Source organism: Phyllostomus hastatus, unplaced genomic scaffold (genome assembly GCF_019186645.2).
Source record: "Phyllostomus hastatus isolate PE091 unplaced genomic scaffold, TTU_PhHast_1.1 phas_contig_86, whole genome shotgun sequence".
In the NCBI taxonomy this organism is placed as follows: Eukaryota; Metazoa; Chordata; class Mammalia; order Chiroptera; family Phyllostomidae; genus Phyllostomus; species Phyllostomus hastatus.
In genome coordinates this window covers 37,430,073-37,453,423 of record NW_025333977.1, presented here as the reverse complement: position 1 = coordinate 37,453,423, position 23,351 = coordinate 37,430,073, and the positions used below count along the sequence as shown (strand labels likewise).

Below are 23,351 nucleotides of genomic sequence, written 5' to 3'. Positions count from 1 at the left end.
CTCACTATACTTTTCTAGCTCCAAGTCCGGTGTTTTTTCCATTGTATCAGTACTTTCAAATTCTGTTTGATTTTTTTAAGTCACGTAACTATTTAAGTGAAATCTTACTTAAAATCATGTTGAAAAGGTTTCTTTTACAGTTCAAGATGTTGCTATTTTTAACAGGTGACCTCCAAGATGATTGAAGAAAATGATAAAAGAGGAAGATTTTAAATGGAAGCCTTTTTTTTTTTAACTGAGCCAGGCCTGGAAATAATTGTCAAGTCCACCCACATCAATCCTCCTGCAGTTTGTTGCATGGCCCTACCTACATTCAGAGGGGTTAGAAAGTATAGTCTTGAGTGTGCTTGGGAAGAAAATGACATTGATTGGTGCCATGGTAGTTGGCTTGCCCAGTGAGTCCTTTCTTATATACAGTTAGCTGAAGCTGGAGCAGTCACACTTTATCTCCCAGTACAACCCTTTTTTATCCATCCACAGCACAACAGTCCAGTACCCCCCCTACCTAAGTGATCCAGAGTCTGCATGAACCCTTCTATTCAAGAGCCCTGTGGGCGCTCTTTTTGGAAAAAAAAATGGTTTTCTGTTTCTTTGCAGGAGAGTTACAGTGCAGGAGTCAAACACTACGAGGTCGACAACTTTGAGCTAGCTATCCAGTACTTTGAACAAGCTTTGAGAGAGTATTACAGTGAAGATGTGGAGTGTCGAGCCCTGTGTGAGGGGCCTCAGAGATTTGAGGAGTATGAGTACTTGGGGTATAAAGCTGGTCTCTATGAAGTCATTGCAGGTAAAGCTCATTTTTCTTTCATTTATTTTATGCTTATAGATATACTACATGTAATCTGTAAAAATATTCCAACAACATGCTATAGAAATATATATTGTAAGAAGTAAAAGATTTTCATATATTTAAATAATCCTACCCCCTACAGATAAATTTAAGTAGTTTAAATTTTAATAACTATGCTCCCAAACATTTTCATATGTACATCTAAATATTTATGTATTTATTTATGATAATTTTATTTTTTATAAAAATAGGACAATACTATAAGTACTGAACATTGGCATATTTTTTGTTTTTGTTTCATTTTATGCTTAACAATATATTGTGGACTTCTTCTCATGTAAGTACACATAGATCTACCTTATTGTATTTAATGGTTGCATAATGTTCCTTTATATATGGGGATGACACAGTTTATTTGACCAGTTCTTTACTGACACATATTAAGGACGTAATTTATTATTACTATAAACAATGTAGTAGTGAATCCCTTTTTATGGACTTGTTTAATTATTTAAAAGAGTATTTTATTATATGTGGGAATTTAATGTGTTACAAAGTAGTATCTAAAATAGTAGGTAATGTGCATTCCACATTAATTGAGGAGATTGGCTAGTTAACCATTTGTGGTGGGAAGTGAATTTTCTGCTGCATATGAAAATATACACATGCATTCTTTTTATATTAATAATTTCAGTGTAAAAAACTGTTAGGAGAAAATGCAGGTAAACATTTGTGTAATATTAGGAAAGGCAAAGTTCCTTGCATAACAAAACAAGAAATATGAAGAAAAAGACCTTAATAAGACTTATAAACACAAAAGATAGAATAAATCAAACTGATTTCTAAATGACAAGTGGAAAAATTGCAAAAAACTTACAGAGTTAATTTCTTTAATGTTTAAATAGAACATGTACATTTTTATTAGTAGTAATTTATTTGTCATTTGTGAGTCATAATAATAACAAACATTTATTTAGCAATTACAGTATAGAAAACACTTTACTTCTTTATATCTCTTTTAATTCTCTAAATAACTTATGTATATAATAGCTATTGTTACTCATTCTCTTCTTTTTTTAAATGAGGAATTCATACCCCAAAAGTTTAAGTAGTGTGATTAAATTGAAACTTGGAATCAAAACTAGGCTTTCCTCACTCTAGTGCTGGTAGTTTAAAGGCCTATAAATAGACAAAGGGTAATTTATTCAACAGTAAATGTTTAACAAATAATTGTTGAGTATGTGGTGTGTTCCGCATCGTAAACATATGAAAAAACAGTGATCGACTTCACATGTACTCATAGAAATGCAAATTAATGAAGTCAGTATACTCTCCCCAACTTCCAGCATTTTCTCTCACCATGAAAAGTACCACTCACCTAGTAGCTCAAACCAAACTTCGAGAAGTTGTACATCTTTCAATCTGAAATTTCCCAAAATTCCTGCCCCCCTCTGGTTTGTTACCAGACTTTGATTGATGTTACCTTCTAATGGCACTGAGCTTTCTGGGTTCTCTCCACCCCTTTCATTAGCATCCTCGTTCAAATCAACAGTGTATTTTAACAAAATCATTATGTCTTCTTCATGTTTTACTCTGTAGGCAGACAGAGCAGTCTTCAAAAAAAAAAATGAGTGTCTGCTCAAAAACATCCTGAAAATCCTCCACTGGCTCCCACTGCACGTGGAATAAAACCCAGAACCTTTAACAAGGATTTTTGTGACTGTACACTTACATGTGTTTTCCTCTTTATCTTTTTTTTTCCTATTTGTGACCCATTCCAACTACAATTCTTTTAACCCCTTGGATGTGCCAAGCTCATTTCCACTTACAGACCTTCAGAATATTCCTTTTCTCTATCACTTGGCTAATGCCCTATCTTGTTCAGTGCTCGGTCCTCAATGCCTAAGTACAGTGATTGGCAAATAGTAGGTTCTTAGTAAATGAATGGGTTAAATGACCGAAGTAGATGGCATATCCACCAATTACACTGCAGAGATGAAAATGGCTAATAATATTCTGTTTGTGAAAATGTAGATAAAAAATTGTTAAGGTCCTTTAGCAGGGCAATTGGGGAATATCTATTAAATTAGACAAGGAAGTTAGACTGAGAATCAATTTGTCAAATGATCAATTTACCACACACTTAGTTACCCAAAATCAACTAAATACACCTAGAATCAATACCAATATCTGAATTATTGAGGATCCCCCCAAAGTTGTGTTACACTGGGCTTCTGTCAGAGCCATTTGCCTGCATTTTTGTGAGCATTGCTCATTTGAAAGTCAGTTTCACGTGTTTTGCATTTCTTTTTGCTGTGTATTTCTCTAAAGAGAAATGCTTTTCCTTTATGACAGTTTACTATCTTGCAGTTCTGTGGGGATATGTGTCCTACCTCCACTCCCACATTTGCCTCTACGCCAGCCTCTACCAGTGGCCACTAAACAGCCTTGACAAATGTCCTAATACTGGTTTAGGAAAATTGACTAACAATTCCCCATAGGTTAGCATTTAGTAATTTGCTCAAGGTCACCACAGCATGTTGTTGCTGGAATAGAAGATCTCTCCTAATTCAGGCTCTTAATACTTAACACAACTTCCAACACCATGACCCCCACTTCCTATAAAGAAAAGTGATTTAAAAAAGTCAAAGTCCTTTAAGTTCCAGCCAAACATTATATATTATAGAAATATGATAAGTCGTCTTGGGAATTTGAAACCTTCAATTTTCTATGAGATGGAAATTTTAGAAAGTATTACTACATAGTCTTTTGGATATAAACTTATTAGAAACATATTAATTGCATGATAACATTTTGCATAGAAAGGAAGCAAGGAACACAACTAAGAAGTGATATTATAACTGTGAATTCTTGGTTAGTTCAAAACTGTGCTAAATTTGGAGTAAAACTGGCTTTTAAAATACAAATGTATTTAGAAAGTGAGAATATTTGAATTTTACTGTCAGAAGAACATTAAAAGCTAGAGAAATATACACAAATGGCTTCTGAATGCCATTATTTATTACTAGTGATGCTTGTTGAAGCCCCAAAATATCTTACTGTGTCACTTTTATTTCACTGCTATTTATACCTTGCTTTGAAAAACACTTTTAATCAGATGTTGATTTCCTGGTAGGTGTGTTTCCCACCTTTTCCTTTTGCTTGTCATTTGGAATTAGGAAGAGTGTGTATAGGAAGGTAAATGGCCAGCTAACTAGGAGAAAACAGTCGAGAGTTGTTTGTTGTTTTTTTCTTAAGATATAAAATAGCTAGCTATTTATCTCTAACATGCTCATCAAATCAACAGAACTCCTTCTTTCCCTCACATTTCCCCATTTGGAATTAAGAATATTTGAACTGCAGGAATTCCATTAGCTATGCTAAATTGGATTGAGTTGGCCAGGTTATGTGACAGTTGGCACATTTTCTTACTAGAAAATGTATATTCCCTGCCTGTTGTATTTTGGGGTTCTTCTTCAAGGTCATCAAGACACAATCTGAGCCATCCTACCTTTTGAAAGCAGTCAGTGGTGGTGAACTAAACTGTACAGTCATAAAGTCAGATGATTTTACCAGCATTCTCAGGAGAACCTGCTCACTCAGCACAAACACGAACAAACTATTCTCTTACTGGAAAAGAGACCTCCATCTTCATTGTAAAAATAAAACTTGGGGCAAAATATAGGAAGTGATTTTCCTCCATTTCTGGTTCATTAGTCACTTGTGTTTTCTCAGCTCATGCTTGGGAGAGCTAGAGCCCAGAGCTGAGGGGAGCATGGAAACCCCTTCGCTTCAGCATCTTGGCCTGCTTGCAAGCAAGGAGAGTGGGAATAAAGAAAGTGAAAACAAGGAGAAGGAGGCAAAGTGCTTATTTAAATTCTTCAGCTTTCACTCTTCTGGTATTTTACCAGTCCCTAGCAGAGGTGTCTAACCCGCAGCCCAGAGGCCACATGCAGCCCAGAATGGCTATGAATGCGGCCCGATACAAAATTGTAGATTTACTAAAACCTTTTCTTGCTCATCAGTTTTTGTTAGTGTTTGTGTATTTAATGTGTGGCCCAAGACAACTCTTCTTATTCCAGTGTGACCCAGAGACGCTGAATGGTTGGATACCCCTGCTACAGTGTTAGAATTTAGTGTAGTTAAATTTTGTCTAGGTGATGGACTAATTTATAATTGACCAAATGGGTTTCCAATCAGTAGTTGTAAAGGAACATTGTTTTTATTTCCATTTTAGGATAAGTTGCCTGAAAATATTAACAAGCAGAAAGAGCATTCTAGGTTACTTCTCCAATGTGAACTCCCCACCAGGGCAGTTCCTTTCTCTCAACTGATCCTTAACAAAGCCAGACCTAACCTTCTGATCCTGACTCTGGGACACTTCAGGCTATCAAAACATCTGAAAAGAGGCCCTGAAGTTGTTAAATATAGGAAAGTCAAGTATCAGGCTGGGTGTGAGTGGGGTGAGATGGCCTATGTCACTCTCAGGACATGTAGAAAACAAGACACACGGAAGGGAAGAGTGCAGTATGCAGGAAAGATCAGGAACCAGAAGATCTGGAACCTAATATTAATTAACTCCAGTGAGCACCAATTAGGAGGCCCTGGCAAGTCACTTAACTTTCTTGGTGAAAAGGGTTTTTGCTCATGAAGTGAAGATAATAGTGACGTGGTTCTCAGAATGTGGCGGGGTGAGGAATGCCCTGTGTAACTGGCTCTGACTTTGAAGTCTGCACGTTCGGCTGACTGCAGGCACCCACTTGTCGGCTCTTGTCTCCCAGATCACTACATGCAGGTGCTGCTGTGTCAGCATGATTGTGTGAGGGAACTTGCCACCCGCCCCGGCCGCCTCTCTCCAATTGAGAACTTTCTTCCCCTGCATTACGACTACCTACAGTTCGCCTACTATCGAGGTAAAGCGTGGGTTATCCGCAAAGACCTTTGGGGGAGGGGGTGGTGCCCATCACTACAGAGTGGCTCTCTCGTCTCACATTGCCACAGCTTGGAACAAGAAGAGCAGCAGGGGAAACAATGAATGGGTAGATGCTGTGATAACGTGCTGAAAACTATACTAAGACCGATGTTTTATGTGATTTGTTAAATTTACTTTTTCAACTTAATTTTAAAAGATAATATATTCACAGGTTCAGAGACCAAATATCATAAAGGCCTCCCTCTCTTCCTTTTCCCCACAACCTACTTCCATGTCCTGCAACCCAGTTTTGTATTTATCCCTCCAAAATTTGTATATAGAACTGACACACCCACACATTCTGACTTATTTCTGCATCTTGCACAAAGAAGACAGCATATTATTTACACTCTTCCCTACATTATTTTCTTCACTTCAGGTAATCTTTAGTTAGGTTGGACCTACAAAATTACCATTTGCTCAGGTCAAATTTTGGTAATTTTATGGTTCAACTTAATTGTATCAGTACAGACTCCTTATTCATGAATTCTCTTTACACCTGCATATCTTTGTACTATAAGTTTTTCATGTGACCCCTTTCTGGTGGGCATTATGCTGTTTATAATTTTTAGCTATGATAATCAATGAAAAAATGGATGACATCATTTTACATTTGAATATAAATGTCCATAAGATGGATTTCTATGAATTAAATAGTTTTATTCTTTTGTGATTTTGATAGATGTTGCCAATTTTTTCTCCATGGAGTACATCTTTCATTGCTTATCAACAGAATATATTATCAAATTAGCAGATATTCACCAATCCATTAGGTAAAAATTGTTATCTCAATATAGTTTTACTTTCTATTCATCTTACTAAGAAAGAGAGAGACTGGGCATCTTTTCTTACATTTAAGAACAATGAGTAGAATTTGGATTGCTGAAATTAGTCTTAAATATCATGTTGTCAAACTCAGTACAAAAATCAGAACTAACCCCTAATATTATACTCTGTGTATCTATATTAAGTAATGTAAGTTGTCAACATACATCTTCAGGGAGAAACTTTTGATAATTTATGCAAAACACATAGTACCAAAGTAGACCAAAAGTAGTACCTTTGGAATACCTGAAGTCATATTCTTTCAGCTACCTGTAACTATTTCTGATTACTTAGCCTCACCTTATCATCCTTTATTAATGTTTAATGCTGACCTCTCACAGACATGTTGAAGTTCAACATCCTTCAAATGGACCTAGGCTGACTCTAATGCTTCAATTCCTTGGTCTTTCAGTTGGTGAATATGTGAAAGCCCTGGAGTGTGCCAAGGCCTATCTTCTCCTCCATCCGGATGATGAGGACGTCCTAGACAATGTGGATTACTATGAGAACCTGCTGGGTGACAGCATGGACCCAGCGTCCATTGAGGCTAGAGAGGTGAGACCAATGTCCTCAGAAGAAACCAAATTCTGCTTCGTGCTCTGGAGAGTTAGTAAAAAATATAACACTGCACTTAAATATATATATAACAGTTTAGTATAAGTTCTAGAACTCTGTTCTTTCAAACTTTATTAATGCCACAACCGTATTTTTCTCATGTGTGCTGGCTTGCAAGAATCTATTGAGATGGAGATGTTTTTTCAGCTCTGAATATGTATTTTTCTGCTTATTGTCTCTGTCTAATGAAAATTTCCACTTGAACATTTATCATATCTCTTAGCTGTGATTTAAATTAAAATTTTTCTTTCATTTTTGTTCTCTAGGATTTGGCAATGTTTGTGAAACGTCATAAACTGGAATCAGAACTAATAAAATCAGCTGCAGAGGGCCTGGGATTTTCATACACTGAACCAGTAAGAGCAAAGAGAAAAAGGACATGTTTTTTAAAAGAACTGTTCAGTGGACTTTTTTTATTTATAATTTTATTACCCAGCCTCATTTGCTGATGATTCTAATCTCCTGCCTTAATGGAAACTGGAGGCATGTGTGAGTGGGTGTGAGGGGTGTTGTTTATTCAATATAAGGGATAAGCTTTAAAAGGTTTGGGTCACTGAGATCCAAAGTCAAAAGCAAATATATTTGGATAGAAGAGAAGTATCGTGTACATGATGCATTTGCCTCAGGTTTGTTTTATTCCCTAAATGACGGATGCAACATTTTGCATTTTTCTCTTAAACATTTACAACATTTAAAAGACTTCGAAAAGAACAAAATCAATCACAGTTATACAACACAACATGCTGACTTTCCTTTACTTCTCCATGCTGTCTTGGAAGCATTCTCCATGTGAAGACATACCTTTGGCAGAACTAGTACTGTAGTATATAGATATCTTTCTGTTTTGATTTTTATTTTGGAAACCATAAACAATTTTGATATTTCTACAGCTTCTAAAATTATTTTAGCTACATATATACAGTTGATATACAATGAATAAACTCTTCTTCTAATGTTGAACATTTGATTTGCTTTCTTTTATGCTTAATACATTAATCACTTTTTCTCTCTTTCAAGCTACACTGTTTGTACAAATTCCCAGGAGTGGGATTACTCTGCCATCAAGGAATATGAGTTTTAAAGTTCTTAAAATTGCTCTTCTAAGATGGTTTTCCGCCACTTTTATTGCTCCTAGCAATACATAAAAGTACCAGTTCACTACACACATCTCAGCAATGAGAAATAACATTTTAAAATCATTAGTATTAATCTGCCCCAGCTGGCATGGCTCAGCGGATTGAGCACTGGCCTGCAAAAAACAAAGGATTGCTGGTTCGATTCCCAGTCAGGGCACATGCCTGGGTTGCAGGTCTGCTTCCCTGTAAGAGGTGCAAGAGAGGCAATCACACATTGCTGTTTCTCTCCCTTTCTTTCTCCCTCCCTTCCCCTCTCTCTGAAAGTAAATAAATGAAATCTTAAAAAATAATACAAATAAAATAAAATCATTAGGTAATATATTATTAGTTAATATATTAATCATATATTATTTAAAATATGCCACATCATTGCTACTTTATTTTGCATTTCTTTGATGACCAGAAAAAACGAAACTTTCACTTATTAGTATAGATTATTTTCCCTCTAATTTGAATTTTCTGGACATACTTTTTGTTCATTTATCTCATGTTCATAAAAAGCACTATTTGTAAAACATTCTATTTGTAACATACTTTTAAAAATTTCTGTCTTAGTTATATCATGTTTTATTGACACATTTAAAAAATTAAGTTAATTTTAATTTGCCAGTTCTAGTGTAACATTTTTAATAGTTTTATCTGATCCTACCTATGATTTTTTTTCAAAACTGCATTTTCCCAAGACACCCCAGAAAAAGCCACTTAATCACTTATTGTCCTGTTGAGAAGTTCAATCAAGCTGGACTTTTTGTTTGTTTGTTTTATTCACAAAACATCAGAGTGATTTTTAAATGTCTTCCCAATAATAAATTCTAAATCACTTTCTTGGACACAAGAATGGGTGTCCAGGATAGTTTCATACCATTTTTTACAAATCTGTGCATTATCTTTTCTTTTTCAAAATTGTGTCAACCTTAACCTTTCTTTTTCTTATTTTTAAATTAAAAATGTATCTTTATGTATTATATAGGTTTCAAAACATTATAGATCTTTGGGGAATTTTAAGGTCATTCTATTTATGTAAGTGATTTTTTAGTGGCAAAACCACTGAACTTCTTTTTTTAAATTTAAAACAGAATTATTGGATTCGATATGGAGGACGACAGGATGAGAATAGGTGAGTTCTCCATTCAGAGCACCAACTGTTTATTTTTTTAATGTTTTCAAAAGTATAATATTCTTTAACTTTTAAAAAATTTTTTCAATTATGGTTGCCAGATATGGGATTGGGGGGATGGGTGAAAAAAGGAAAGGGATTAAAATGTAAAAATTATCATTTATCAAAGCAGCCATGGGGATGTTAAGTACAGTGTAGGGAATATAGTCAATAATGCATAATAACCATGTAGGGTGTCATACACCATGTATGGTATAGTAGATTTATTGGGAGGATAACTCCATAAGTTATATAAATGTCTAATCACTATCTTGTATACTTGAAACTAATATATTACTGTATGTCAATGGTTTATTTTATTTTTTCTAATCATAATAGGGTTTATTTCTTTTTTTAAAATTGTTATTCAACTGTTTATTTTTAATGAAAAGAAATGCCAAGAGTCATACCTATTGTAAGGAACTTAGCTCTATGAATAAGCAAAAAGATATAATTAAGAGAGTTCCAAACTGGGAATTAAGAGCTCTGTATCCTGGTCTCAGCTGTTCCTATTACTTCTGTGTAACTTCGAGTAATTTGTTTTCCTCTCTGGGTCTCAGGGTTTTTCTCAAATTAAGGAATTGGATCAGGTGATCTCTGAGGAATAAACACTCTGTAATTCTAAAGCAATACCAAATTGGATTTTTAAAATCCGTTAGTATAATAAAACTATGACATTTTCTTGTTACTGCTGAACTCCCTCACTGTGTTTATTTGAAACAAGAAGCTCAGAAAGCTTTACTGCAAGTTAAAATATAGGTGTCACTAACTCAATTAAAAATGAAGATAACGTATATTTTGAAATGATAGAAGTCAAGAGTCAACTTACATATTATGACCCGTTCAAGGAATTATAGCATCTTGGGGTTGAATACCCAAGATCGCATGGACTGGCCTACTCATTTTCAAGTTCTAAAGCTGAGGTCCTGCTGAAGCAAAGGACCCTCTAGAGTCCCACACCATGAGGGTTGGGCACATCCAGATCATCTTACTCAAAATGTTGTGGTCTTTCACTAGACTTCTAGGACTCAACCTCAGGGTGGCCTAGAATTATTGTAAAAGATCCAAGAATGCATATGCACATTTGGATGTGTTCAATCTGTGTATATTAAAAGAACATCATACAACTGTAATAGTATAATCAATTAAATGTAATTTAAAAAACAATGGATGGCAGAAAGACCTAGAAAAAAAGAATATCATGTTGTCCTTTGTATGTTTTCAGAGTTAGACACAATCTTGTGTCTTCCTTCTTGAAATAATCAAGAACCACCACTCGAGGACATGATTTATTTCAATTCAGCCATTGTTCAGTGATGAACACTCTATGTTCAAGACATATAATGTGACACTGTGAGCATAATACAGATGCACATGATAGTTTTTTCCTGCTCTGTTGTGATTCAAAGTCTAAAAGGGGTTAAGTTATGGATACAATTAGCTGTAATAAAGGTTGCTAAGCAGATTTAGAGAAGTAAAATAGAGCATATTTGTTGAAAAAATAGAAAAGAACTTCATGGAGGCAGTGACATTTAATTTGACCTTGAAAGATAAGTGTACTTCTGTACAACAAAAATATAAAATGTGGAGTCATAGTCTATCTGAGCGAGGTATGTTTTGCCTTTGAACATTTTATTCAATGGGAAATTGCTATCTCAACTTATTTGAATGACCAGGGTCCCTTCAGGAGTAAACGTGGAGGGGGCAGAAGTTCATGGATTGTCAATGGGGAAAAAATCATCACTCAAGACAGACCGAGACCTAAGAGAAGGTAAGTAAGTATCTGTGCACTTTTACTCTAAGAAGGAAGGTGAGGTTAGGATAGGACTTGACCAGTTCTCACTCAGATCTAGGCAGAACCCACTCTCTCTGGAAAATAAAGAAAATGACTAAGCTACTACAGTTAACAGAATTCTGAAAGCAAGGCTTATAAACAAGAATATCTCGGGTTTGTATATCATCACCTTTGGTTCCCAAGAAAAGGACTTCTGTTTGCCACAGGAATCCTTGTGAGCCAGGCAGGGATGGTACAATCATCACCATTCTCAGTTGAGTGCCTGAGGCTGAGAGAGGTCTTGGGGCTGACTTCTCTCATAGCAAGTGAGTAGAGCTAGATAGTATGGAATAGACTGCATATCAGAGGAACTTGAAGAGACCGATTGCATGAGATTTGGATTAGTTCATCTGAGATGCTTGAGGCACACATGTCTTAGCAAGGCTAGGACAGAAAAGCAGAATTTAGGTTGAATTGACAGAGATGTAGAGGAAGCCATTCTAATGGATAAAACAAATGGAATAAAGCCATAGAGATAGAACAGAGCATCATAAGCCTACTTAAGTAAGATCAAAATTAGTGGAGACAACAGTAGTTTTTAAATAAATCCAAGCATTTGTTATAATAATGAATTATTAGCAATAGTAGTACTGATTGCATAAGTAATCCTTAACAATTATTATTTCTGTTGATGATTTTTCAAGGAAATTTCCTTTTTTAATTATTTTTAAAAATCTACAGTGAATATTGTTTTGTATTAGGTTCAGGTTGCGGCACAGTGGTTAGAGAATCATGCACCCTGCAACACACACAGTTCCTTTGAATACTGGCGGCATCTCATGGGAGGAAAGTATCCCCACTCCACAGACAGGAACAACGAGGCTCAGAGATTCTGTGACTTGTCCAAAGTCTCACAGCTCATAATAGGTCGAGCAGCCATTGAGACTCAGGCTTCTGAATACAAACCCCATGTTGTCTTTACCTGACGATGGGCCACTGAAGTGTCTAAATATTCAAAATGTGCCCTATTGATTAAATAACTGCAAAATTGGAAAGAGGTTTTTGAAAACCTGCATTGAGACAAAGTGCAGTACTCCGTTCCCAGACAAGAAGCTTGTCAGCACATTCTTCTAGCTGATTTGAAAACTACTGGCTCTCTACGGTTCATATTTCCCAGCCCTTTCCTTCCTGAGCTTCCAAGTCAGTGTGAGGCAGTAAACAGGATAGCACGCTCATCTAATTTAACCTGGACCGTCATGCATAGCTACAAAGCCCAAGCTCTTTCACAAGTGCCAGAGAGCCTCATGGTCAGCCAGAGTTCGTGTTGCTTTTTAAGCCCAGAAATCACCCAGGAAATACGTGACAATAAGCCAGAACTTTGCTGTAAAGGTTTGGGAAACTCCAGGAAAGTTGCCAAATGTCAAAGCATTGTTTTTTTTCCTCTGGCTACCAAAAGATCTGATGTCCAGCAACTGACTAGGAAGATTAATGAGAAGAGCTGAAAAGATTACACAGGATGGAGAAAGGTCACGACTACCAAATTCTATCATTTCTGCAGAATTTACTTAGTTGAATTAGGCTAATGGATCTTAGGATGTTCTCTGGGAATCCACTGGACAGCTTTCTGTCCTGTCACTGGAGACTTAACTAGTGTCTAAATTAAGAACAGTGGTAGACAGAGGCAGAGTTCCCAATCAGAAAACACTTTCCTATCTTAGGCTGAAAGCAGATGTCACGGAGACAACAAAGGACGCTTGGCTCACAGAGCAGAATGTAGTCCAGCTTTTCTCATTTTCCACAGAGAGGTGGTCATGCACTGTGGTTACCTAACAGTAGTTAGTCATATTCACATTGGATGGCTCCCAAGTATTAAGATGGGAGTGACCCAGGGTGACTCCAGTCCATGGAACATACATGTCTACTTCCAGAAAAAAAACAACAATCTGTCACTTACCCATTCTCCTTTCAGCCATCAACTTTCCGAAGGTCCTGCTCTGCGATAATCCCAGAGTCACTAGAGACTCACTAGAGACTCTAGTTATCACTAGAGACTCAATCTCCCAGGGCCCTCTGGCCCTCATCTGTAAAACAATGACAGCAACTGTTGGAAAAGATGAGTGTGCAAAGTCTTTTGTAAACTTTAGAGGTTTGTGCTCATATAAGGGCTTGTTAGTCAGCGCACACTGTCGTGGCCTCATGACATGGCAATATTTACAACAAAATGACTTTCTAGCTGTGGGCCACAAACAATGAGCACAAGGAGTATTTTCCTAGATGATCCCTCTTTATTGCAGCTGGAGAGTCAGAGCCAAGAACATACTTTATGAATGAGAGAAGAATTGAGTTGTTTAACCAAATCTCCTTGGGCTGTGGTTAAGGGTTGGCCGAAGCTGTCAGATCAGGCCCCAGGAACCACAACTTATTGGACTACATTTTTTACTTTTATTTTAATGCTTTTCTCAGTCTAGTGTGCTACTAGTCATTTGTAAGTTGGTCAGTTTGTATTTTTGAATGGCAGGGTTTATCCCCCCCTTTTGGTTAGTGAGTGGGTAGTTAGTTGTTTTTCTGTTAAATGTATGTGTGCGAAACCTCTCTATAGAACTGCATAATGGTAAACGTGTCAGCTATGATGTGAAGGGCATATTTCTAGTACAGACTCTGCCTGAGCCTGTTAGGGTTTAGATATTTAATACTGCATTGGCATTCTGCTCCTTCACCTGATCGATGTGTGTTACTTAGGGCATGGCTGGGGGAGTTCTCAATATCTCAGTAGCACTCTTTTAAATATACTTGATTGTGTTTATGAAGATGTCTCAGTCAGAACTTAATACACCGGGCATGTATTACTAATTCAATAATAATTATAATAATAATAAATATTTATATACAGCTTAAGAATGGTAGGCATTTTTCTAAATGGTTTAGTTTTAGTAACTTTTAAAGTTATATTTTTCAAATAAGCTAATTATATTTAAAGCAATACATTCTCAGTGTAGAAGACAAGAAAAAGCTGGCAAAGTACAAACCAACCTAATCCACTAAACTCGGTCTGTCTTCCATTTCTATTTGAGTTTTATATGAAAAAAAAAATGCTTTTCAGGGAACCTATGAGGATCTTGTCTTTGTTGTTGAAGGAAAATCTCTTTTTATAGTTCTTTTTTTTAAAAGATTTTATTTATTTATTTGTAGAGAGGAAGGGAGGGAGATAGAGAGAGAGAGAGAAACATCAATGTGCGGTTGCTGGGGGTCATGGCCTGCAACCCAGGCATGTGCCCTGACTGGGAATCAAACCTGCGACACTTTGGTTCTCAGCCCGCGCTCAATCCACTGAGCTATGCCAGCCAGGGCTTCTTTTTATAGTTCTAAATGAGAGTTGAACATGCAGTTGACTCTTCCAAATATTTGAGGGATGGCCTCTATTTGGCTATGTATCTTAATCAGCTACATGGATTAAAGCAACCTTTCCCAAGCAAAATGTTTTGTGTTAAGAAATTCCATGATGGGAAATCAATCTACTTGTTTTTATATTGCTATGAAAAATGTTAGCACAAATATGGCAGCTTAAAATAGCACACATTTACTATTTCAGTTTCTCTGGGTCAAGAGTCTGGGGAGAGCTTAGCTGGGGTCTATTGCTTCAAGCTCATATAAGGCAACTATCAAGTTTTTGATTGGGGCTGGAGTCTTTTCTAAGGCCTGACTGAGGAACTATCTTCTTCCAAGTTCAGATGACAGCATGACAGATTTGGTTCTTAAAGGATTATGGGACTGTATTCCTCAGTTCCTAGTTGGTTGTTGGCTAGAGGATACCCTTGGGGTTTTTTTCTTGCCACATGAGCCTGTCCAATACAGCCACTTGCTGCATCAGATGGCAAGCTAAAAAGGCAATAAACTGAGTCTGCTAGCAGGATAGAAGTTTCAGTTTTATGTAAGGCAGTCATGGAAGTGACAGTTCATCATGTTTTCCATATTCTATTGGTTAGAGGCAAGATCTAGGCCATGCCCACACTAGGAAGCAAATTATACAAGCCAATTCCAGGAGGCAGTGATCTTTAGAGTCCATACTGGAGTCTCTCTGCCATAGTAAGGAAGGAGGGAAGGAAGCAGGGAAGGAAGGAAGGAAGAATATTGTGCTGATTTAAGGGTAAAAACTACTATATATTACATTGATACTTAGAATGTTCATAATGCCTATTCTAAGAAGCCCTCTTAAATTGTGTTTAACCCAGTATGCTTCCCAAACACGTTTAACTAAGAAATTCTTTTTTTTTCATCAAAAACATTTCTGTAGAAAAATGTTTGAGAAACATTGAACTGCAGAAAAAAATGCTTTTTCTATTCATCCAAAAGATTTGGTACTCACACTGGGAGCTTATTGGTATATTCCCAAATTCCAAGAAATTCCATATTCATAAATTTTAATGACAATTTAAAATATTGAGGGGCAACTAGTGGGTCATATGAATAACCACCTATAGCCAAACACTGCCTTGAGGTTGCAAACCTCAGTGGGTAAGGGTACAGTTACCATCACATTGGCAGCACTTAATAATATTCAATAGTTGAGGATAGTATCAGTACAGATAGGCCCAAAGAACATTATGCTAAGTGAAATAAGCCAGTCAGAGAAAGACAAATACCATATGATTTCACTCATATGCGGAGTCTAATGAACAAACTGAACTAACAAACAAAATAGAGATAGACTCACAGATAGAGAGCAGGATGACAGGTAAGGCAGGGGAGAGAAAAGGGTGGAGGGATTGAGCAAAACGAAAAAAAGACTCATGGACTTGGACCACAGTGTGGTGATTGAGGGGGGTGGGTATAATGGGACTAAATGGTAATGGAAAAAAAATACAGTAAAAATTAAATAAATGAATGAAACAAAGTAGTATAAATTTATAAATAATGGAGCAGATGAAAGTCAAAATCCACCATAGTACACTAAGAGAGTGCGGTAGTTTCAGCGGAGAAATGCTGTGGTAGAATGCACGAGTCATCACCCACCAAGAGCAGCAGAGGAGTACTGGCTTGAAGAACGCAGGCCAGATTAGTTAACAGGAAATTCATGTGGAACGTAGCTTATTAGTTTCCACAAAACAACGGTGATCATTTCATTAATATTACTAATTTTAATTTAGGTGGTTTATGGTCTTGCTTTTATTTAATCTTATAAATTGGTTTTGGTATTATAGTTGTTTGAAACCACAAAAATAAGTACTGTATTCCTAATTTCATTATTGGAAATATGGAAGTAAAATTACAGCACAAATAATTTGTCAATGCCACAGTTCCTTAGGCAACTTTTGTTTTAACAAATAACCATATGTTGCTCAAGACTGAGAAACACTGCCTTGTTGTTTTAGTATTCCATTAATTGTGGCCTGTAGTGACTCTTCTGTCCTAACTAGGCTCATGAACACTTAGTGCTGCTCCCTGATTTGACTAACCTATTTTACAACCGCAGAATAGATATCAGTGTCAATAGTCTTGTCTTCCTTCAGCTGGCATGTCTTAGACCAGTGTGTTTGTGACCATAGCTTGACTGTGGGGAGGAAGGGAGTAGCTGAGCCCTCTCCACCACTCCCTCCACAGTGAGCTGTTGTCACTGAGGGCACATACCAGGTCCTTTAGGAATATTGGAAAGAGTAGAAAAACAGTGTTTTTTACTTTCTATTCACTTTTCTGGTTCAAGATGGTTACACTTTTTGAGTCTGAAGATTTCCTCACCATCAGAGGTTTCGTTCTTTAATCCTACTTCTGGTGAAGAAAAGACCTGCCTGGTCTAGATTTTTAATTTCACCACCTAAAACACGGCCCACCTGCGTCATTCTCTGAAGAGGCTGTGTGGGGCTAATTTCATGTAGTTGTGGACTGTCTCCAGGGAAAGGGCAGGTGCCTACAGGAGACGATCTGTACAAAGAAAGTCATATGAAGGTATGCCCACAGAGCAGAATAGAATAAATATTCCAAAAGCAAGACTATAGAGTCAGTAAGTGGCAGAAAGAAGAGCAGGAAGGAGCTGGGTGACTTGGGCGTGACTGTTCTGATGGTGTGCATTCACTACCTGCCTTTCCCAGTGAAGGCATTGCTCTCAGATCCTTGAAGCTGAGATGTTTATTTCTGGGAATGCAGACATGTGATCAAGTAACTGCCTGTCATGGTATAGCAGCAGTAGGAACCAAGGGCTGTAGAGAAGGGTGGGTTCAATTATACAGAAAATTCTGGAAAGTCTTCCCAGAGGAGAATCTTGTGAGATGCCCAGTCTGTTTTGCTGGATCATCACTGGAATCAAATAAAAAGCTAGTTTATCAAGCCCACGATACTGCACAAATGTAATACATTATCATGACATTTTGGAAACACCTGGTAGTCAGACAAACAGCTGCCTTTTTTGTGAATCCATATTTTGTTTATCAAATTCCAAATGTGCCATTTGTCTTAGCATTCCTAAATATTTATAAGGAAAAGGACTCTCCTGAACTTCACATCGCAAGCTGTTGGGTGTTCTGTGCTTCACTCCTTGGAGACAGAGGTAACAGAGAAGACAATGTGCTCTGTCCCTTCAGGTGGCCCTCTGCTCTATGAGAACATCACGTTCGTCTACAACTCAGAGCAGCTGAACGGGACGCAGCGGGTTCTCCTGGACAACGTCCTGTCAGAAGAACAGTGCCGGGAGCTGCACAGTGTGGCCAGTGTGAGGCCCGGGGAGGGCGGGGGCCTGGCTGTGCTGGTCTGGTGTGAGCCTGGAGCCAGAGAGCCAGGCCTGGAATGTCATCTTCTTTAGGAGGAGGACATTGGTTGTGGAGGCACTTTCACAGCCTTTGGTTTGAGAAGACTTTAGCTTTTCCCAGATCTGGGTATAGCTAGTGGATCTGAAATAGTCAGTGGCTTCATTCCCAGGACAGCAGCCATCCAGCATGTGCCCTATCTGCCATATGAGGTTGCTGAGAAAGTTCCATTATTTCCATCAGTAAGACACAATGTATGTCTTCAAAAGTGGTGGTGTTTTACAGTAAAAATTAAATAACTGTATCCCTTTTGACTGTAAAAACGAATGATACCACAATCCTGGAACAAAATGGGGATGGTTCTGAGTATCGACTTTGGTTCTTAGCTTTCTGGCAATCGAGGCAGACAGGGAGACCTGGTGAGTTTGTAGCTGTCATTAAGAAAACATCTTCTTGTATTGTGCTTCCAGGGAATCATGCTTGTCGGTGATGGATACAGAGGAAAAACTTCACCCCACACACCCAATGAGAAGTTTGAAGGTGCAACTGTCCTGAAAGCACTCAAAGTAAAGTCTCACCTGGATTGGGGTTCAGGTTCCTAAGTGCCAATCCAGGACCTTCTGTGAATGGCAGACACAAGAAAGAACTCAGAATATAGTAGTTTTATCTGGAGTTCCAGTAATGCAAGCGGTTGGCATGCAGTGCTGATTAGAATGTAGTTTTATCAGGACAGTTGAAGGGATCATGTATGAAATGGCACCTGCATTGTTTTTAATTCTTCCTTCATTCCTCCATTCAATCATCGATTTATCAAACTTAATGTTTCCTAAATTTGTACCTGAACAATAACATATGGCTCTTGCCCTGTCACCCCCCTCTCAAGGAGCTCATGGGCCCATGGTGAAAACATACCCTAAAAAGTAACTATTCTGTATTGCAAGCAGCGTCGTTAGAGAGGAATGACAAAGGGTTATAAGAGAAAAGAGTGATTAGCTTCTCATGTTCTCTCGGTGATTAGGAAGGCTTATTTCAATGGTTCGTTTTCCTAACCCAGATTCACAAGCATGTAGCAGTATTCCCACCAGTCAGTACCGAGATGGCCATTGTATACTGGCTTAATGAAACCTAGCATCTGTTTTTCTCAAGCTCCCCAATCAAACCCATGGTGGCTAACGTTCTCCTTTTTCTTCAGTTTGGCTATGAAGGCCGAGTCCCACTGAAGAGTGCCCGTCTGTTTTATGACATCAGCGAGAAGGCTCGGAAGATTGTAGAATCCTATTTCATGCTGAACTCAACCCTGTATTTTTCCTATACACACATGGTCTGCCGAACAGCCCTGTCTGGTGAGGTTCCAGAGTCTGAACTCTTTTCCTTCTATCCACATGGAGATAAGAAAGAACGCAAAGCTCTATTACATGACAGATGAGTGGTTTAGAAGAGTTCTACATTTCTAAAACAAAAGAAACTTACTCTTATTTTCCCTTCCCTCCTGTGTTTCATTTTCACCCCTAAATACCATTGGTCTGCCTAGTTTCCCTTTCAGATCAATTTCTACTTTCTAAAGTCTCACAGAAAAATGCTTTTCTGCCCTAGGGCACTAGGAACCTGGGACTTCCAATGTCCTATTCCATCCACAGCGTCCAGTGGTAATGGGGAAGGAATTGTTGAAATAAGTGTTCTTAAAAAGCCAGAGACCTCCCCTGCTCACTCCCTGCTGTCATCATTTCTTCCCTAGATCTTCTCTTCTCTACCGTCCTGACTAGAAAGGGAAGGATAATGTCACAGGGTAAGGCTTTGACACTTGGCAAAGTCTCAGCTAACTCAGACCTCATTTTTTTTGTTTTACATTTTCATTCCCTCCTCCTTCTATTACTGTTCCACACGAACTGCAACCCACGAAATGCATGGAATGTTTATATGTCTATTTATATCAGTAACTTTTATAGCCGAAGCAGCAGGTGTGACTTGCTCACAGTTTTACATCAAGCTCATAGCAAAGCAGGACAGAGTCTTTTCAACTGCTTGCCCAGTGTCCTTTCATCTGTTCTGCTGGGCTTTCTGTCTCCTCTAATTTGCAAGGGCACAAGGGCTGCTGTTGGACATCAGTGCCCTCCTCTCATTCTCCCCTGTCCCTTTCCTGGCAGGTCAACAGGATAGAAGAAATGACCTCAGTCATCCCATCCATGCTGACAATTGCCTGTTGGATCCAGAGGCCAATGAATGCTGGAAGGAGCCTCCTGCTTACACGTTCCGGGACTATAGGTACAGCCAGCACCTGCTTCAGTGCCAAGCCCTTGCCCAACAGTTTTCAAAAACCCTTGGAATATAGAAAGCTGACCTTTTTGCTTGTCATCACATTCACCTCTACAAAGCAGAGATTCTCAAATGATCTTTTGAAGCAGCTGTTACAACTGAGAAGTGACTTCACCATCTCATATGTTTATCCTAGGAATCCATGCATGTTTTTTGTCTCCTATCCACAAAATGTTCATTTTGTTTTAATACAAAGTTTATATATATATATATATATATATAATTTATGATCACGTAGCTTTCACTAAAACATATCTTTTATGCATAGGAATCTTATCACATCACTCATCTATGTCTGCATTTTATAAACTAGAAACTGGACACTCAGGAGGGAAGAATGTTTTCTCTTATTGAACGATATTTAAGTGTGTAAAGAGAAGAGTCAGGAGTCAGAGGCACCATGTCTAGATAATAGTGGGTGATTATTATTCCATGCTCTCTCTATACAGAAATAGTTATTGAGCACCCCCTATCCTCAAGGCTAGGATACTACATCCCTTGGAGCTCTCCAGCTAGTTTGGTAAAAAATACATTGTTTAGAGTTACTGGTTGAGAGTTGTAAATAGCAGGGGCAAGATTCAAAGGGCTAGATTAAACCCAGTTAGGTATTCTTTGAAGGAAGTCAAGTGCAAGATGAGCTGTAAACTATTATTAAAAATGTAACATAAGTGGAATAAATACTTCAAGGATATATGATCCAAACTCCATGTGATCTTACTTTTGAGGGTTAGGAGGATCAGTTATTTCAATGTCTAGTTCAAAAGAAACTCACTGATCATGCTGGTCAGTTCATCACCAATCTTCAGCGTTCTGTGGTCGTGTTGTCACCAGGTGATAGTACAAATGACCCCCCTTCTTCTTCTAGTGCTCTCCTGTACATGAACGACGACTTTGAAGGAGGGGAATTCATATTCACTGAAATGGATGCCAAGACTGTGACTGTAAGTAAACCTCTTCTTGCACATTTATTTACTGTCTTTCATCTCAGTCTTGCCACTTTCTAAACACTGAGACTGTTGGATTTCAAATATTTCTGAGCTTGAGAATTCAAGAGGTGCAAAGAGGTTCAGTAAATTTATACATCATAAAAGGTGAGAAATGAAACCACCAATAAAAATCTTCTAGTTCATTTTAAAGATGGATAAATTAAAGACTAGAAATATTAAGCTTTCCTTAATCCTCATGTAGCAAGTTCAGTTGGACCCAGAACCAGAACCTTAGTCTTCTGACCGTTTGCCAAATAGTCTGGTGGAAACATAAAAACACTAATTCCTAAGTCACCGAACCCTAGGACAAGTCAAATGACTCCACAGAGTGGCTTTCAAGTAACCTAGGATTGTACGTGTTTGGATTGATCATTGGCCTCCAGACCCCTGGTTCTCAAAATTATTGTATATGTGTGCATGTATGCGTATGTGTATGTATATATGTGTGAATGTGTGTGTGTATGATTGTGATTGCAAGTAAACCCTGAAAATAGATATGTACGCATTCACATACACATAAGTTTGTGTGTGTGTTCATATGACATGTTTTGGATGAGATTCTAAACATTCCTTTACAGGTAAAAATCAAAAGTTAAGTTCAACCACCATCTTTCTAAGCAAACTGATGCCTTTGGAAACCAGCCTACAGAGCATTTATAGACCACAGGGGCAGCATCCTCTGGTCTTTAATTCAAAGGGATTAAAGGCTGGTAGAAAGGCAGGTTTTCCTATGGAGGAGATAATTGAATCCTAAATAGATTATGAGATCCCTCTTTCTTCCATACAAAATCTAAGTAGTTGGGACATGCATGTAATAAACTTCAAAGATTTTGTATTATATAAGCTATTTCCACAACATTTTCTTAGTTTCCTGGTTTTCTCCTCATATTTTTGCACTTTTTCTTAATAGTGAAACAGCCATATAATACTCATGACATACCACTGGAATGTAAGCAGACGATATTCCAAAACTGTATGTTACTGCAGAAAAGGAAATCCTATGGAGATTCTGATTAAAACTGTTATAATTAAGAAAAACATTCTATACATTTTAATACAATAATATATATTTAAAAGGCTATGTGCCTATACTTTTTGGTAAAAACCTTAAATACTAACATGGGAGTAGTTAGATCAACATTGGTACTGTGAGTTGGAATTTAAAGTCGCTATACAAAATTCTCCCTTTTCAAAGAAGAGCCTCTGGGCAGAAAGGAGCTCTGAGTTCTGCTAACACTGAAACTGAGATTCAAAAATGCTTGCAACTCGCACAGTCGAAAATTCAGACAGGTGGTCAAAAAATTTCTTTGCTTCTACTCCACCTAGTGGCCAAATTTGGAAATGCTCAGTGTTTGAAAGTGATGCATGGAATACTGTGTATGAAGAAATAATTCATTAATTGTTGAATGCAAGTTAACTGGAATTCTTTTTCTTTAGAATTGAGGGATTTTATTTTTATTTTCAAAAGATTTTTATTGTATTTATTGGGGTTACATTGGTTTAAAAATTATATAGGCTTCTCGGGTGTACAGTTCTACAGCACATCATCTGTATATTGTATTGTGTGTTCACTGACCTATGTCAAATCTCGTTCCACCACCATTCGTCCCCCCTTTACCCTCTTCTACACCCCCAACCCCTGTCCCTCTGGTAATCACCATACTGTTGTCAGAGTCTACGAGGGCTTTTTGTTTTACTGTTTTACTCCAACACTGCACCACCACCCTCCCCTCTGGCGGCTGTCAGTTTGTTCTCTGTATCTATGAGTCTGTTTCTATATTGCTTATCAGTTTATTTTGTTCATTTGATTCCACAGATAAGTTAGGTAACTGGAGTTCTATTTTTTAATGACGTGAAAACAGATAATACTTCACTTTAATAGTTCCATCCTTTTAATATAAAGGTGTAACTATTTTAAAATTCTTACCCCCCCCAAAGTAAAAGATAAATCTGATTTAAACAATGTTTTCATTCAAAAGCTCCAAGTTGGGAGATTTATTTTCCCAAATTATTTCTGTTTCTGATTAGTTTATGTGGTAGACTTCTTAGG

The 23,351-nt window shown here is 37.6% G+C and overlaps 1 protein-coding gene across 1 annotated transcript in view; it reads left to right on the top strand.

Moving 5' to 3' along the window:
• P3H2 (prolyl 3-hydroxylase 2) overlaps positions 1 to 23,351 on the top strand; it is a 154,091-nt gene that overhangs the window by 122,639 nt on the left and 8,101 nt on the right. The window contains exons 3-13 of the mRNA XM_045851973.1: positions 598 to 787; positions 5,572 to 5,703; positions 7,000 to 7,142; positions 7,469 to 7,558; positions 9,415 to 9,455; positions 11,171 to 11,265; positions 17,841 to 17,968; positions 18,473 to 18,568; positions 19,195 to 19,345; positions 20,147 to 20,264; positions 21,181 to 21,256. Of these exons, the coding sequence (XP_045707929.1) occupies positions 598 to 787; positions 5,572 to 5,703; positions 7,000 to 7,142; positions 7,469 to 7,558; positions 9,415 to 9,455; positions 11,171 to 11,265; positions 17,841 to 17,968; positions 18,473 to 18,568; positions 19,195 to 19,345; positions 20,147 to 20,264; positions 21,181 to 21,256 (1,260 nt within the window). The remainder of the gene's footprint in view (positions 1 to 597; positions 788 to 5,571; positions 5,704 to 6,999; positions 7,143 to 7,468; positions 7,559 to 9,414; positions 9,456 to 11,170; positions 11,266 to 17,840; positions 17,969 to 18,472; positions 18,569 to 19,194; positions 19,346 to 20,146; positions 20,265 to 21,180; positions 21,257 to 23,351) is intronic.